General features: G+C 39.5%; 1 protein-coding gene across 1 annotated transcript; it reads left to right on the plus strand.

Annotated features, from left to right (window-relative positions):
• The first annotated feature begins 2,898 nt into the window (after positions 1-2,898).
• On the plus strand, positions 2,899-14,772 carry sft2d1 (SFT2 domain containing 1). Its single transcript, XM_062401192.1, has 8 exons — positions 2,899-3,157; positions 3,798-3,884; positions 4,855-4,937; positions 7,759-7,840; positions 8,039-8,074; positions 8,171-8,229; positions 11,103-11,132; positions 14,054-14,772. The coding sequence occupies exons 1-8, from the start codon at positions 3,092-3,094 to the stop codon at positions 14,094-14,096; spliced, it is 486 nt and encodes a 161-aa protein (XP_062257176.1). The 5' UTR covers positions 2,899-3,091; the 3' UTR covers positions 14,097-14,772.
• Positions 14,773-15,064: the final 292 nt, after the last annotated feature.

Consider the following 15,064-nt stretch of genomic DNA (forward strand, 5'->3'; position numbering starts at 1 on the left):
ACATTCTAATGTATTCTTTAGTCAAACCAATTAAAGCGTTTTGGAGATATTTCCAGTAGATGCAGGTTGTCACAGATATCCCTGCAGTAGCAGACAGATGAACGCAATGTGAAGTTTTCATGATTCCTATTTCGTATTTGTCGCGACTTAAGCAACAGATTTACTTGCAAGATGAACTCTGATTCAAGAGAATGGATAGAGGTGATGTCAGATAAAACTGTGATCCCAGTGTTTGATATGCTCCTATTAAAGGGACACATGTTTGTATCCCCTTCAATGAAAACCAAATGGAAATTATTTGCTTTAGCTGTGTTTAATACAATGAGAAACTTGTCTTTGTGTTTGTAGAAGAGAAAAAATCTTGGTATGTGTTGACAATCACATTTACACCTTTTAAATATAAAAATTAAATATAAATTCAGTTTGAGTCGTCTCTCAAAGGTAATGTAGTTTGGGGTAGATTGTTAAACGTGTCTCTGCCAATCTGCATCAGGCTCCTTGTGTTCTGGATTGAGCTGCAAGGCAAAATAAAAACATCAGTCAACAATAATAATCGTTTTAGTTATTTCACTTAATCACAGGAGAGACTTACATTTCAGAGACATTGGTTGTTGAACGCTAATGTCTGGATGGTCTCCAGGGTTAAGCTCCGAGCAATCTCACTGAATGCACAGCAGAAACAAGAAACGGTAAGACTCTAAACGTTTCTTTACCGTTTAAATGTGCTGATCCATTAGCAAACGGTAAAGTCATAGACAGTTTGCTGGTCAGTGCTCCTGTGTCCCTAGAATATGTAGAAGCTCACTGGCGGAGATGTACGCATTGTTGTGGCTGTCTGTAAAACGTCCACTTTACTGCAACTGGATGTTTCCATGGAGGACTGTGCGTTTAGATGTTTGGCTCTCCCCTGCAGCCTCTCTAGCTCTTTGTGGCCGCAGCAGATCTGTCTCTGCCAACTTCTTATCAACTGACAGCAAAGTGAGGAGCACCTAAAAGAAAAGCCAGATGTTGTAAAGAGCTGTTTTGGTTTATTTGGTAGTCCAATATGACTTCTAGCCAAATCTGCAGATGTTATGCTGTTTTATAAAAAGGCAGTGACAACATTGCATTTATTACAAGAGTGAATAGAAGTAGTATGTCTGAGCAGTGGCAGTAACCAGTCTCAGGTATCCAGCTCTGGATTGTGCAGGGCTGGTTACGTTGAGTCTGGATTTTCAAAAAACCTGGATGGCTCAGTCTGAAGATTCTAAATATATGTTAATACATACGACTATTGTGACTACATGTGTTCCTCGATAACTTAATGAGTTGTTATGAAGGAAAACTGGGATCAGAATTATGCAAAAAAGTGATTATATGTACGTTTTTTATTCGTTTTCAATGGCAAGTATCACTTGTGATTTTTTGGACTAACCAGCATCCTCCTCTACTAGCAAAGGATTTTGTTGTGTGTTTTCAGTACTACCCTTTCTTCCTGATTGTGTTGGCTCACTCTTGTGTCAGTAAGAACTCTGTGGTTAGGGCTAATTAAAACAAAGACTTTTTCTGGTATACACATAAAAAGCTGCAAGTCAATGACTGTGTCCCTCAAGAGGACAGAGTGACATGAAGTGAAACGCCCCCCCTCGCTGTATTTTGTGTGGTTCCCGTTATCCTGCTGAATTATTCAGCCCATATCTTTCATCATAAGAAGGTTATTTATTGAACTGTTTTTGACAAAAAAAGAGTGACACTATTTGTATGGACAAAATAATGTTTTGAATAAGCTGGAACAATCCAGGAAACCATGAATGGTCACGTCAGGAGAACGTACTGTAGTTTAGTACCCTACAGTGCTGCCACTCCTGTCGTGCCATCTTCTTTCCACTGGGTGGCAACACAGTGACGGACAAGCAGAGAGCATAAACAAGAGGTGACGGTTGGAGATATGAAGCAGTGGCGGATCTAGAATTTTTCTAAATGAGGGATCATGAAGGGGCCACAATTACAAACACACAGGGGCCGATTTTATGTCCAGCATCTGTGCACACTTCCTGAGTCAATGATTTGCACTTGTAAATCATTCCCAAACATAGTTTTTATGTTTTGTATAGTTTTGATCTTATATTTGTACCTCTTGTTTAGTGTGTTATCAATCCACCAATCAACATATCTATCTATCTATCTATCTATCTATCTATCTATCTATCTATCTATCTATCTATCTATCTATCTATCTATCTATCTATCTATCTGTCTATCTATCTATATGTCTATGTCTGTCTGTCTGTCAAGAAAATGGTACTATTAAAGGTTCATTGTATAAGATTTAGGTGAAAGGGATCTATTGGAAGAAATTGAATATACAATAATCCTGGTGATGTTTTCACTGGTGTGCTTCATCAATATAGTATGAATCGTGTTTTCTTTACCCTAGAATGGGACCTTCATATTTAAATACTTTATATTTACATCGGGAGCGGGTCCTCTTTACGGAAGGCTGCCATGTTTTTTAACCTGTTGAGTTTTAATGACAACTGAAGGCTCCCACAGGTTATCTTTCATGTTTTACAGGGGGGGGGGGGGGGGGGGGGTGCTGCAACATGCAACTTCCCCACTAGATCTCTCTTAATAATACAAATTGAACCATAAAATAAGTTAACAAACTAAAACAAAATACCAGTATAAAACCTAAAGAAATGTGTGAAATATTTTTCACACATAGTGTGTCTGACTGGAACATATAAATACAAAAGCAGGTGTTTATTTTTCAAATGAATAACATTAAATAGTGTAAATCACATCACTGAGGGAATTACATTTTTTGGGGGGTTATCTTATTATTTCCGACTGCACTTTAAGGCAGCACCACGATGACGTTTCCCCCCTGGGCTGATCTGCAGTCAGTATGTGACTGTTGCTCCGCAGAGTTAGCGCAACGTGAAGGCGCGGACAAACCGATCCCGGGTCAGCTCTGACAGAGAAGCGCCGTACAGGAAGTCGCTGTCGCTAGCTGCTGCGGTCAGAACTTGTAGATGAGCGGACGAACTGCGAGTAAAGTCACAGAACCTCAACCCGAGCCCCGTGTTTTCTGCGCTGTTTCCCTCCAGCCATGGACAAGCTGCGTCGTGTGCTGAGCGGCCGAGAGGAGAATGAGGAGCTGGGTCTCACCGCTCAGGTAGCGCCTGGATGACTGCCCGCTATGCTAATGCTAACGTCGTGCCAATGGAGAGAAAACTTCATAAAAGTTATCTCTGTGTGTTTGTGTCTCTAGCCAGTGTTATACCCGCAGTCACTGTGTTTATCTGCCATTAATGTAATTGTTGTTTTACTTTCGTTAGCTTGTACTCCGTCAGCACAAATGTCAGTTCACCACAGGTTGACAGTTAGCTAAACAGGGCTATTTACATGTTGGGTTTAAGCTAGCTGTCACATTCTCCTGTACGTGTTTAATGACATGTTTTTTTGCTTGTTTATTTGCAATTTCTTTACACGCGTTCACGGTGAGAAGGAGACGAGGTAAGGCGAAGACTTGGACCTTGTTGTGTTTTTATGTGACGTGGTGCTAGTTGTTAAAGTTACAGTCTCTCATGTGTTTACGTGGTTCTGTGCAGACGCTCCCGTTACAGTTTGATTCTATGGCAGCTACAGAGCGCTGAGTCGTCATGCATAACTTCCATCAGTCCTGTGTGTGTCCCGAGTTCCCAGTGTAGCTGGGTGTTAACAGCCTGGCTCCAGCTGACATGGTGTAAATCATGCGAAGGAAGCTCGCTGGTATTTGTGCATGTCTTGTGACATCCTCTCATTGTTCTCACCAGGTCCTCGATGCCTCCACTCTCAGCTACAGCACCAGGGTGAAATGGTTTGTCATATGCTTTGCTGGAGGCATCCTGTGCTCAATACTCGTGAGTGTCCCTGCCCTTTAAAACTATTATCAAAAAAAGCAGTTGTTTTGTTTCATGATAAAATTGTTAAAATCATGAGAATTCACAGGGAGTGTGTGGGGGTAGTTCATGACGTTTCTGCCATGCCATGGAGGGAGAAATTTGTGTTCTTGTGAACGCGCCTGAACGGAAATCTCCTGCTGCTTTCACCATATGTGAAAGGCAAAGTCTGGAGTTCATTTCTGAAATCTGCATTTGTTGTATGGCCTGGCTCAGGTTAAACCCTTTAAAAAACAAATACATGCAGAGAATAATGCTATTGAACTTATCTTGTTATCTAGTTTGAGCATCATAACAAAACAATACATTTAGGAATACACAACAATTACTGCAGCCACTTCCATCAAGATAGATTCCTCTTTTAATGCCTGACTTGCTTGTTAAAGTGATTGACACATCACTTGTGCAACATTGACACATATGGACGGCTTAACGTCACTGAAAGGTTCAGTTAGTAGCCTTGCATTTAAGAGGACAGGAAGTCGCTTGCTGATAACACTGAAGCCACCATGTAGTTGTAATTCACACGGACAAACCCCCAACACAAGCTCTCTGCGGAGGCCTGCTTTTGAGAGTCACAGTCAGGAGATCTCTGTGCATCCGTCAACTAAATAACTCATAATCTAAAAAAACTCATGATGTCTCTTTGCTTTAGGATTTTAATATAATCAAGCCATTGATTCTTAAACTTAGCCCTGTGGGGCTTTAGCACTAGGGTGAGACCATTATATGTGGTTTTGTTTCAGTAACACCACAGAACAGCTAAAGGTTTGAGTTTTTTTCAGCACAAAATGAAGAAATATGTAACCCTTATATTTTTATAAAGACTCAAGTTCTGAAGTTCATTTAAGGGTTTCATTGGTCAGTTACCTCTCAGTGAATGTATGGTGACATTTGTATGTGTAGCTGACATATTCTTTTGTTTTATCAGGGCTCAGCATTGTTGTTCCTTCCAAATGGAATCAAGCTCTTCGCTGTGTTCTACACGATAGGGAATTTGGCAGCTCTTTCCAGGTAAGACCATCTGATGTTTGGCTGGCTTGAGTTTTAACTTAATGCTATTTATTACTCACCATTGTGAAGCACTGCCAGAAACACAACAAAAAATTAGATTAAAAAAAATTAAAACACAATGTCACACCTTATTACAGTCCTCTTTGGCAGGGCTACACATGTCTCCAAGTTGAACTTTACTTCTCAGCACTTTTTTTTCCAAGGAGCTTGTTGTCTCAGGAACCATGAGGTTCTGATTTGCTAATTATTTTCATTTTATAAATTTATGATAAACATTTGCGTCCGCCAGCTCAGTTTAGTGCTAAAATCATAATCTCAATGTTTGAATAAATCAGTATAAAGAGTTTTTATAGCTTCAATTGAAATTGAAAAACTGCCTTTGTGATCACATTTACTTAGTAAACCCAAACATAAAGACTGCTTTGTAAAAGGTCACAAAAGGTTGTTAACCAATCTAATGGTAAAACTGGGCTTGCTAACAGAGTGTTAAAGTCATAGACAATACTCATACATTGCACTTAGACTAGAAGATGGTGTAAGTGCAGCTGCCTCTTAATCTAATAGAAAGCAGGGACTGTTAATCCCTACATGAATCACAGAAACTAGTTAGACGGGTTTACTCTGACAAGGGATTGCATTATTTTGATGCAAAAGGGGCAGGCATTCCAATCGCATATGGAGATTACTGCACATTGTGATGCTGATTATTATTATGAGATTAATTCTGCTGAATTATATGTGGTGTTAAAGTGATTGGGATAAAGGTGCGATGGTCAGAGGGGACAGAGCTGTGTCTGTCTCTTAACTGTTTTGTTACCCCAACAATCTCTATGAGAAGATCGCTCGGCAATATAATTATTCTGTGACAGTATATGACCTAAATAATGTCCCCTCTTTCAAAGAAGCCTGCAGGGAGTCATAACAGTGTCCTTTCAAAGGTGGCTTCTAATCATTATTTTTGCATAAAACCAAACGTGATAATAATAAGGCTTTTATTATAAAATCCGTCTAAAAGTTGTAAACCGACATTTATACAGTCAGCCTCTATAAGATCAGACCATCTGCTACACTGACACTTAAACACTTCTTATCTCTATAGCTGATATTTTTCTCATTTTAATACAATGGTTAATTAAGATTAGACTTTTTTTCCTCACTAGATATCGTCACCCGACTGGACTTTAAAACCTCATCAATGATTTATTCTAGATAGTCCAAGGTGTGAACCTAATCATGTCTCGGACACGGTTAAGAGACAGTGAACCGCTGAAGAGTCTGCTTTCAGGGTGGTCTCTGTTTTCACATATCATGTGTCCAGATGGTTTGGATGCATCAAGCAACAGGGTCATCTTCCTCTCTCATACCCAAGGTCACTGATCTAAAGCAAACTAGCGATATACTTTAAGTAGTTTAAACAAGGTTTCATGTGTTTGTGACTTTGTAAGAATAGCAACGATTGGTTCATCATTTAACCCAGAATTGGAAGGTCTTGTCAAGAATAACAATTACTGATTTATAGGATGTTCGATAATATTGGCTAATATGAGCCTTTCATACACATATTTAATACAATATGAACGTTTGTTTTACAGGATAAACAATGCAGAAATGTATTTGTTAGTTTTTTTATGGTTATAATTTTTATGATAAAGTTTTGGTTGAACTATATCGTTTTCTGTCGATAATATGACCCATTGAGTTGCAATGTACTTTTTTGACCGATGGGGACCCCAGACAGCCATATATAGATGAACGATTTTCTTCCCTCTAATGGCAGCAGCAGCTATATGTGTGTGTGTGTACTGTATTAGTCATTAGTGTCTCTGTCGCACTCAGTTGAAAAAAAGCAGCCATCTCTCTCAGTGGACCAGTAGAAAGAGCTTGCGTCAACGTACAGTACTCTTGTGTCTCATCTAACAGATGTGACTCTCCACAGGCTCCCTCTTCCCACACAGCATCGCTGAGCATCAGAGCTGCGTGCCTCGTCAGTGGGGAAAGCCTTTGTCTAGTTACAGTAACTTGACGTCATACATGCATCATGTAGGAGGTGTTAAATGTGTCATTGTGGTGTCTACCATGAAATATTTACCCCTCCTTATAAGTGCAACATGTATTGTAAAGTCCATTATGCATGCCAGACAACTCTGTCGCTCAGAAGAGATTTGATTGTGTTTGTGTCAGTGTGTGAACACATACTGTAAATTCATCTTCTGAAATCCACCTCGATGATGAGGTACGCTTTTGACCCCTGATACTGAGTTTTGTGAACGGTGATTATTATAGCTGACAAGGGCGATGAAGTTTGTTATAAGCTATCAAAGCCTTGTATACATGACAAAAAGTGGCCTGGCTCAAATGCATACAGAGAATGAATTCCATAGAACTGGAAGTTTATTATCTAGTTAGAAAGTTATGAACGAAAATATAAATATGTGAATATACAGCAATTACTTCCCTTTAAATAGCTGCTAAAATTCATTTAAATAGCTGATTTAAATAAAATACTTTTTGATTAGTGCCAACCTTGAAGCTGAAATCTTGCACCCGGTACAAGTTGTCATTTTGTGTGAATGCTGACAAGTTAGCTCTTACTAACACAACACTACTGGAAATCACTTCTCAGCCACTCTTAAAAACAGTACTTGGCTTTGGCAGTACTGCTGCTTTTAAGAAGTGATTTCCAGGAAAAGAAAATTGCAGTATTATGTGGTTGAAACATATATTATTTAAGGCGGTCATATTGAAGCGGTACATAGTTTCTGATGCTTGTATCGACATTGTACCATCTAACTCCCCTGCTTGTTTTTTTGTTCTTTCAAAGTACCTGCTTCCTGATGGGACCACTGAATCAGCTGAAGCGCATGTTTGAACCAACACGACTGATAGCCACCATTGTTATGCTGGTAAATACTTTGAGTTTTACTGACACTTTGAACTCTTATTATACATCAGTGGATATTTAGACATCTTTCAGTTTATATTGGAAAGTATCTGTGTTAAGAACAGAATCGTGCAATTACTGCCAAACTTGTAAGAAATCAGATGTGAGGTTGTAGACAACTTAAAACTAAATTTTAATGTTTCCTTTCTTCTTCAACCAGCTCTGCCTTGTCTTAACCCTTTGTGCAGTGTTTTGGGTAAGATGATAATACATTGTTTGTACCTGCACATTCGTCATTGTTTTGATGCAGTGTGTTAACCTACCAGAATAACCGCTGTGTTTTATTTTACAGTGGCACAAACGGGGGCTGGCTATTATCTTCTGTATTATGCAGTTCTTGGCAATGACCTGGTAAGTGTTTCCCGAGTCTCTGAGCTCTCTCTCTGCTCTACTGTACTTCAGCTGGTGATTAATTGACTCATCACTCACACCTACTCGAATGCACTAGTCTTTCCGTGATGGAGAACTTTGCTCCAGCTGCTTTCGCTCCTATTTAATGTTCGTGAGTTGAGAAAATCATGCTGCTGATTCTTTAATCTTACTTACTCCTGTTGGCAAGGCGCTGCTAAACTATACATGGTTCGACTTATACAGTCATTGTCACAGTGCACTTTCAACCACACTTAACCTGAAATTCCCCTCTGTAACAGTGGATATTTGTGTTTTTAACTCGGACCAAACACAGTAAATGTAATACAACATAAGTCTAATATGTTGATAAAAAGAATATCCTATTATAAAACGTTATTTAAAAAAAAACGTTCTCTGAGCAGTCAGTGATAAGTGCTTAAGATAAGTTTGATTACGTGGTGTTGTGATAAGATTGGTAGGTACTGTAGGTCATGCTAGTAATCATAGTAGGTCATTTTATTTATAGACTTTAGATTTATTGCCAGCATCAATATCGACCTACTTGTTCGGTGTCACATCTGTTGCCCTGGCAGGTAGAGATGGACGGGTGTTCATCCTGTGCTGTAAATGCAGCTCTCTCTGTGGTCATAACCAACTCTAAAATCAAAAAGAAATGGTCCAGTGAGAATATGTATTTACAAATACAAACCTGAAGTTGTATTATTATATAATTGTATAGAAGAGTGTTAAGTAAATGCTTAAGTGCTACCTAGATTAGATCAGAGCACTTGTTACCTGTTTATTAAATTTATATTGACATTGAACGTATCGCACCAAAGTCGACCCTGCACTTCTCATGGTCCTTAACAATAAAGCTTGCAATTGTGAAGCTGATAGGACAAATCATTTCTTAAGATATGCGTTATAAGATAAGATAAAATTCATTATTGAAAATTTATAAATCTGAATTATTGGTTATTGTCCAGTATGTCCACACTTCTTTTAAACTTCTTTAAATGAGTCTTTTTGACCCGCTGACTGAGACTAAAGCACGTAAAATAAAGGGGTCAGCGGGGTTAAGCTGCAGCCCTGCAGTGTAAGATGAGACCTGTGAGTGATGTGCTTGTGCATGTCGACGCTTGTATGTTCATGAATTTTAGCATATTTGCAGACGAGTAACAAAAGAGTTTCAGTGTGTGAATGTGCCTGGAAACACAAACACTTGAGACTCCAAGAAACGGACAGTTTCAGTGCATCAGTGACAACGCTGCCTTTGCACCTACGTGTTGTACAGTCACTTCCATCCTGTCTGCGTTCTCAGAGGCATCGTCATGGCAACCACAAGTCACACATCCCAGACTCATTCATAACAGACCAGAGGCATAGTGTGCTCCCACGTCTGTGTGAAGGTTATAAGCCACCGAAACCAACATTCAAACCTTATTTTTTAACCGCCTGTGTAAAGCATACAAAACCTTAATGAAAAAAAAAGATTATTTATCTCCCTTTTATCTGCCTCTATTACTGTAAAGAAGATGAATTATTATGCCGCCTCTACTTGTTTACGCTGACCAGAACAAGCCGGTTTTGTGTTGAATTCTGTTTCCCCAATTGTGTTGTTGCATCCCCCCGAGTGGTTGGGATAAGGTTAAAGGAAAACACCGGTCAATGGTTAAACAGACTTTAACACAACACAAACATGATATCTAAAATCACACAGCAGTATGTCGGCTTGTTTGGTTCAGTGTTCACAAGTAAAGGTGACATAGTAAGGGCTCCTCTGAATGACTATGTAGCAGGATCTCTGTATGAAAGAAGCAAGAGAGGTGATCAAAGTCCAGTCCTCAGGTTTAATTCTGTCAAGTGACCATATGACACTGAGGCTCGACTGGCTAATACTGACTCTGTGTAGATCATGGCAAGCGGTAGGATATTTAATACTAAAAACATTGCTATCGATTTTTCTTGTTTAAGTTACTTATGTTGTGTAGACATTCAGAACATGAACTTAAAGTGTGAACTGTACTTAATTGATTTGGCTCAGAAGGAACAATAGAAGGTCCCTGTTTACCGGTGTTCGATTAAGATATCATGCTCAGACTTGGACTGTAGTTAATAATTCAACTGCTGTACCAACATTCTTCACATATTTCGAATACATCAGGTGTCTGATCATGGGCTTTTTTAAAAAGCTAAATTTAAGTTGCGATCACACTACAGATTATCGCTTGTATTAGAGCTGGTGTCTGTCTACAGTCATTAGTGCAAAGATTACAGAGTATCCACTTCATTCACCCTCATGTTTGGTTAATCTCCTCACTGAGCGACATTAAAGGACCTTCAGTCCAATGATTTACTGCCTGGTGGAACATTAAACACATTTTACACTTGGTGTGTTGCTCATGAAATAGCAAAGTCCTCAATCTATGTTGGGGGCCTACTTTCTTATGTGGAGTTTTTTTCTCCCCGCTTTTAATCTTAATCTCTCAGACGTCACATCATTACAAACCCATTGTGCAGACAAGCGTTACAATACCAGACTGAAACTAATTTCAAGTAAACATCCAAGGATTTCTAATTATACCAGATATTTCCTGTTGAATTACATAAAAAATGTATCCATAGTGATGGACTATCTATGTAGCAGGGCAGCCCAATGATGGTGTCCTGTAAATATTTAATTGAAGTGGCTAGACGGGATGAAATATACATTTCAATTTAAAATCCAGATTAAGCAAATCTATGGGCCACATACATTACATATTATTGTATCTTTCAGTCCGTGATTAACTTGTTCAGCTTCATAATACAGAATAATAAAACTGTAAATTGTATATAACATTAACATCAATGTATTGTATTTTCTCTTTCAGGTATAGCATCTCTTACATTCCATTTGCCAGGTAAGATGAGATGATTTATGTTTTGTCTGTATTTATGTCCTTTTATCACATGTTCATTTGTATATGTTGATTTCTGATTTAAAGGGACATTGTGTTAGAATTTGCCAACTATCAAATCCATATTCGTAACAAATAGGAGGCAGCATTAAAGCTGAACATTTTAGTGTTACTCTGTTTAATAGAAAACAAGATGATACAGTCTTTGGGCCCTTTCCCCCGTGCCACAGTCGGAATGGCTATCTGACATACCAGAACAAATCTTGGTGGGCTAATGGGTCAGTCGGCGAGTGGACCATTCAAAAAAAAATATTAATGAGTTTTTACCAGCCCTCTCTGTTTACACTGGATTCACTGGACAGTCTGCCATGTGCATGTTCCGGGAATGGGCCCATGAACTACTCAAAACTCTTATCCTCACGTTAATATCAGCTATAAGCTATTAGCTTGATTAAATCTAACCTCAGCGTTAGGCAGTTAAGATATGTGGGTAAACCTGCATGGATTGGGGAATTATGGGTAATAATCTGATAATGTATATGAGCTATCAGGTTAGCATGCTTCAGATTTCAGATGTCGTCTCTTCAGCACGATACATAGACGTCTCTATGTTGGCCTTTCGCTTAAGCCACGTCCAAGAATATAAAAAAATCTTAAATAATTTATCTGCCATTTATATCTTGGTCATGTGCTGTCTACAAATGCCACTGTATGGCCTCATGCAGAAACACGAGGGAGTACCATGGGCGAGACTTCTGATGAAAACATGTTTTTATTAACCTCCCAACACTGTAGCCTCCACCATATGGCTGTAATCCCCCCCTATGACTAGTGCAGACTCTACGTCAAACAAATGGCAGCTTGTTGTTTCTCACTCCTCTGTGTTGAACCCCAGTGATGTTATTTGCTTTATCCATAATATCTGAAGGAAATCTTTTCTTGGGGAATAATGCTCTCTCAGCCAGCTTTACCAAAAGTACCCCCCATGTAGCTTTTACATTAGTTGTTGAAAGGCTTATGTTAAGCTCCATTGGCACTATACAAACATTTTGATTAGATCTAAAGTAAAATACGTTGTGGTGCCAAAAAATACCAGAATAAAAATCTGTGTTTAAGGTTACTTGCTGTGTTTTTAGATCATACACAGTGTAGAACCAGGTAGCCTTACAAACATGCAGGTATTGGTTTTGTTATTTCTTGACAGTCCTCTTATGAGGCCACATTTAAATTCTCTGGATGTCATGAACAAAGTGCTTGATTTCTTTTAGTAATAGCCATGAATAACATTCTGCGAAATCAACGAGAATGTTAAAAAAAAACAACCTCCTGTATCAGACTAACAGACATACAAACACGTAAGAGAACATAACCCCCTCTGTGGAGGTAAAACTACCCTCCTATACTCTGGTATTCCCTTCTCCATTTGTCCCATATGGACTACCACTTCAGTGTTTTCCTCAAACCAAGCATGAGGTGTGATGTTGTTTTGTCAGTCCAGCTGTAAGCAGGGTTATGACTCATTTAGTGAGAGGTCCTGAGCCCCCGTGCAGCCCCCACAAAGTGCCTTGTGTATTTGGGCAACCCTATAATCCATTCTGACAGCTGAGAGACGTACTATAACAGCCCCGAGCTCCCCCTCCCCCAACACAAACGCTAGCGACAACACAAAGCCGAGAAAGACTTTTTCGCTGTTCACTCCTCATAAACCAAATTCCTATGCAGAAATGTAAATTATTTGGGGTTGACTATTGCAATTACAGTCATTTGTTTGTTGGTCCTTTTTTACCATATTTCTTACATTTATTTTCAACATGTTATCCCCCTCTCTTCTTAAGCTTCTTACCTTAATCCATTTTTCATTTAATTTGGATTTCATCATTTAGCTCTCTTTTGTTTGTCACGTTGGGACAGAGCAGCTGAAGCCTGTACTTCTCTGGGTGACACATAAAAAAAGCATTAGATACTTTCATCCCTGTCTGTCATCAGAGAAACTGTGATACCTGGCTGCTCACATCACCACATGGCCAATGGACTTGATCCTTTAATGTATTTTATCTAGTTGCCTATTTATAACCGCTCATGCCCATGCCAGACCTGAGCTACTAAAACCTGCTGCATGTGCACTTCCCACACTCCTTTCAAGCCGGTGTTTCTCTGATATCTGATCTGAAGTGGGGGAAAAATCTCAGAGACTGACGTTTATACATGCAGGTTTTTTGGTGGGGGAAGCAAAAATATCGTCAAACCTCCAGTGATTTATATAAAAGAACAAATAACCCTGCGCGTTGTCTTGAAGGACAATATGAGGACTCTTGTGCTGAGCGATTTAAACGTTGGAGTGACTAAACCAGAGCGTCTGAAGGAGCCAGTCTCCTTTCCGTCCACCGACCTCCCCTCCTCCACCATCTCAGGCTGCACCCCTCCACCACCACTTCTCCTTTTTAACCTTCACGGGCTTCACACCTCCTCCACAGAAATTTGACTGTGGCTGCAGGCGAAGTCTGCGTAGCAACACACTGATGCCAAGAGCGCACGGTGTGAAGGGAAACAAGAGAGCCGGCATCGGGCCGCGGTTGCCATGACGATTGCTCCTATTGCATCATCCCTCAGCACAGACTACCTGGAGAGGGAAAGCCCCCCATCACTCGGAACATGTGGTGCTTCCCCCGCCATAAACACTCACTTATTCATGACGAGCCCCACCCAAATCATTTTAACAAAAGGGGGAATGTGGCTTTTTTGTCTCTTTTAATTTTACATGCATGACCACATTAAGAATCCACTGGATATATTTTTTCCTGGATAATTTCAGATTAATGCTCAACCTCCCCCACCTTCCTGTTTCTTACATATCCTGATTTCATTGTTAATAATGCTGGTTGCTATTTTTACTTGACATTTTCTCCACTCTCTTTTTCCCACAGGGATGCTGTGATGAAATGCTTCACAACCTGTCTGGGTTCATGATTTCCTTCTGAAGACTGGTCCCAATATGCAAACTGCAAGAACAGTGGCTCCATGTAATCCTGTAAAATCCATCTTGTTTATACACCTTATCTCCAAATTTTTACTGTGGCTGTTTCATACTGTGAATTTTTGCTTTGTTTTAGGTCTATCTGACAGTTCATATATAACAATTATTAGATGATTATCAGTCATCCGCCGTGTGATGTGAGAGAAATGAGTGCCTTTAATGCTTAATATATTTAAAGATATTCCTATATTTTCGAGGATTTTATACCATTTATGCAGGGAAACGATTTGCTATATGATGCTATGATCTAGCTTTACATTGTAATCTCCAACGCCAGTGCCTTAACACTGTGTGTACCCCGATCTGTTGACATTTTGACCAAACCATACATATTTGCATATTTTACAGTGTGAACTTCTGTTTCATTTTGGATTTTTAAAGGGTGTAACAACTCGAACAAAAGCATCATTAAAGCTCATTGTCTTTCTGTTTCCTCTGAGACACTGATGTATAAATATGCTCTCACGTGTCATTCCTTGTTTATATATGATCATTTTCCCTGAGGCTCTGCTCCACTGATGATGCACTGGACTGTATGATATCTACTGCTCATTTAATGGGTTTTTTCTTTCAGCTAAAGAGATTAAAAAAAATGCAGCTCCTGTCTAATCTGGTAGTCTTCAATATGCATTTCAACACACCTGCCCCCCATCCCCAGCCCTCACCCAGCAAATTACATTAAAATAGCTCCTCATTTTTAAATTTGATTTCCTGACAGATGTAGCGATGACCCAGTTAATTACGCTTTTCTGAGCATTGTGATCTTGACATGACCTAATAACCTAGTGTAGCTTGTATCGGGTCCCCTGCATTACTCCGGCGTATAGCCTTTGAGGATGCGGTTGTCATGACAACCTCTCGTACGGAAGATTCATAACCTTTGTCAACCCCCCCCCCCCCC

The sequence above is a fragment of the Platichthys flesus genome, chromosome 12 (genome assembly GCF_949316205.1).
Source record: "Platichthys flesus chromosome 12, fPlaFle2.1, whole genome shotgun sequence".
NCBI classification, from domain to species: Eukaryota; Metazoa; Chordata; class Actinopteri; order Pleuronectiformes; family Pleuronectidae; genus Platichthys; species Platichthys flesus.

Excerpts from the sequence above, each read along its gene's own strand:
- sft2d1 (XM_062401192.1), top strand. The coding sequence starts at position 3,092 with ATGGACAAGCTGCGTCGTGTGCTGAGCGGCCGAGAGGAGAATGAGGAG. Across the intron at positions 8,230-11,102 it reads CAGTTCTTGGCAATGACCTG|GTATAGCATCTCTTACATTC; the intron begins GTAAGTGTTTCC and ends TTTCTCTTTCAG. Across the intron at positions 11,133-14,053 it reads TCTTACATTCCATTTGCCAG|GGATGCTGTGATGAAATGCT; the intron begins GTAAGATGAGAT and ends TTTTTCCCACAG.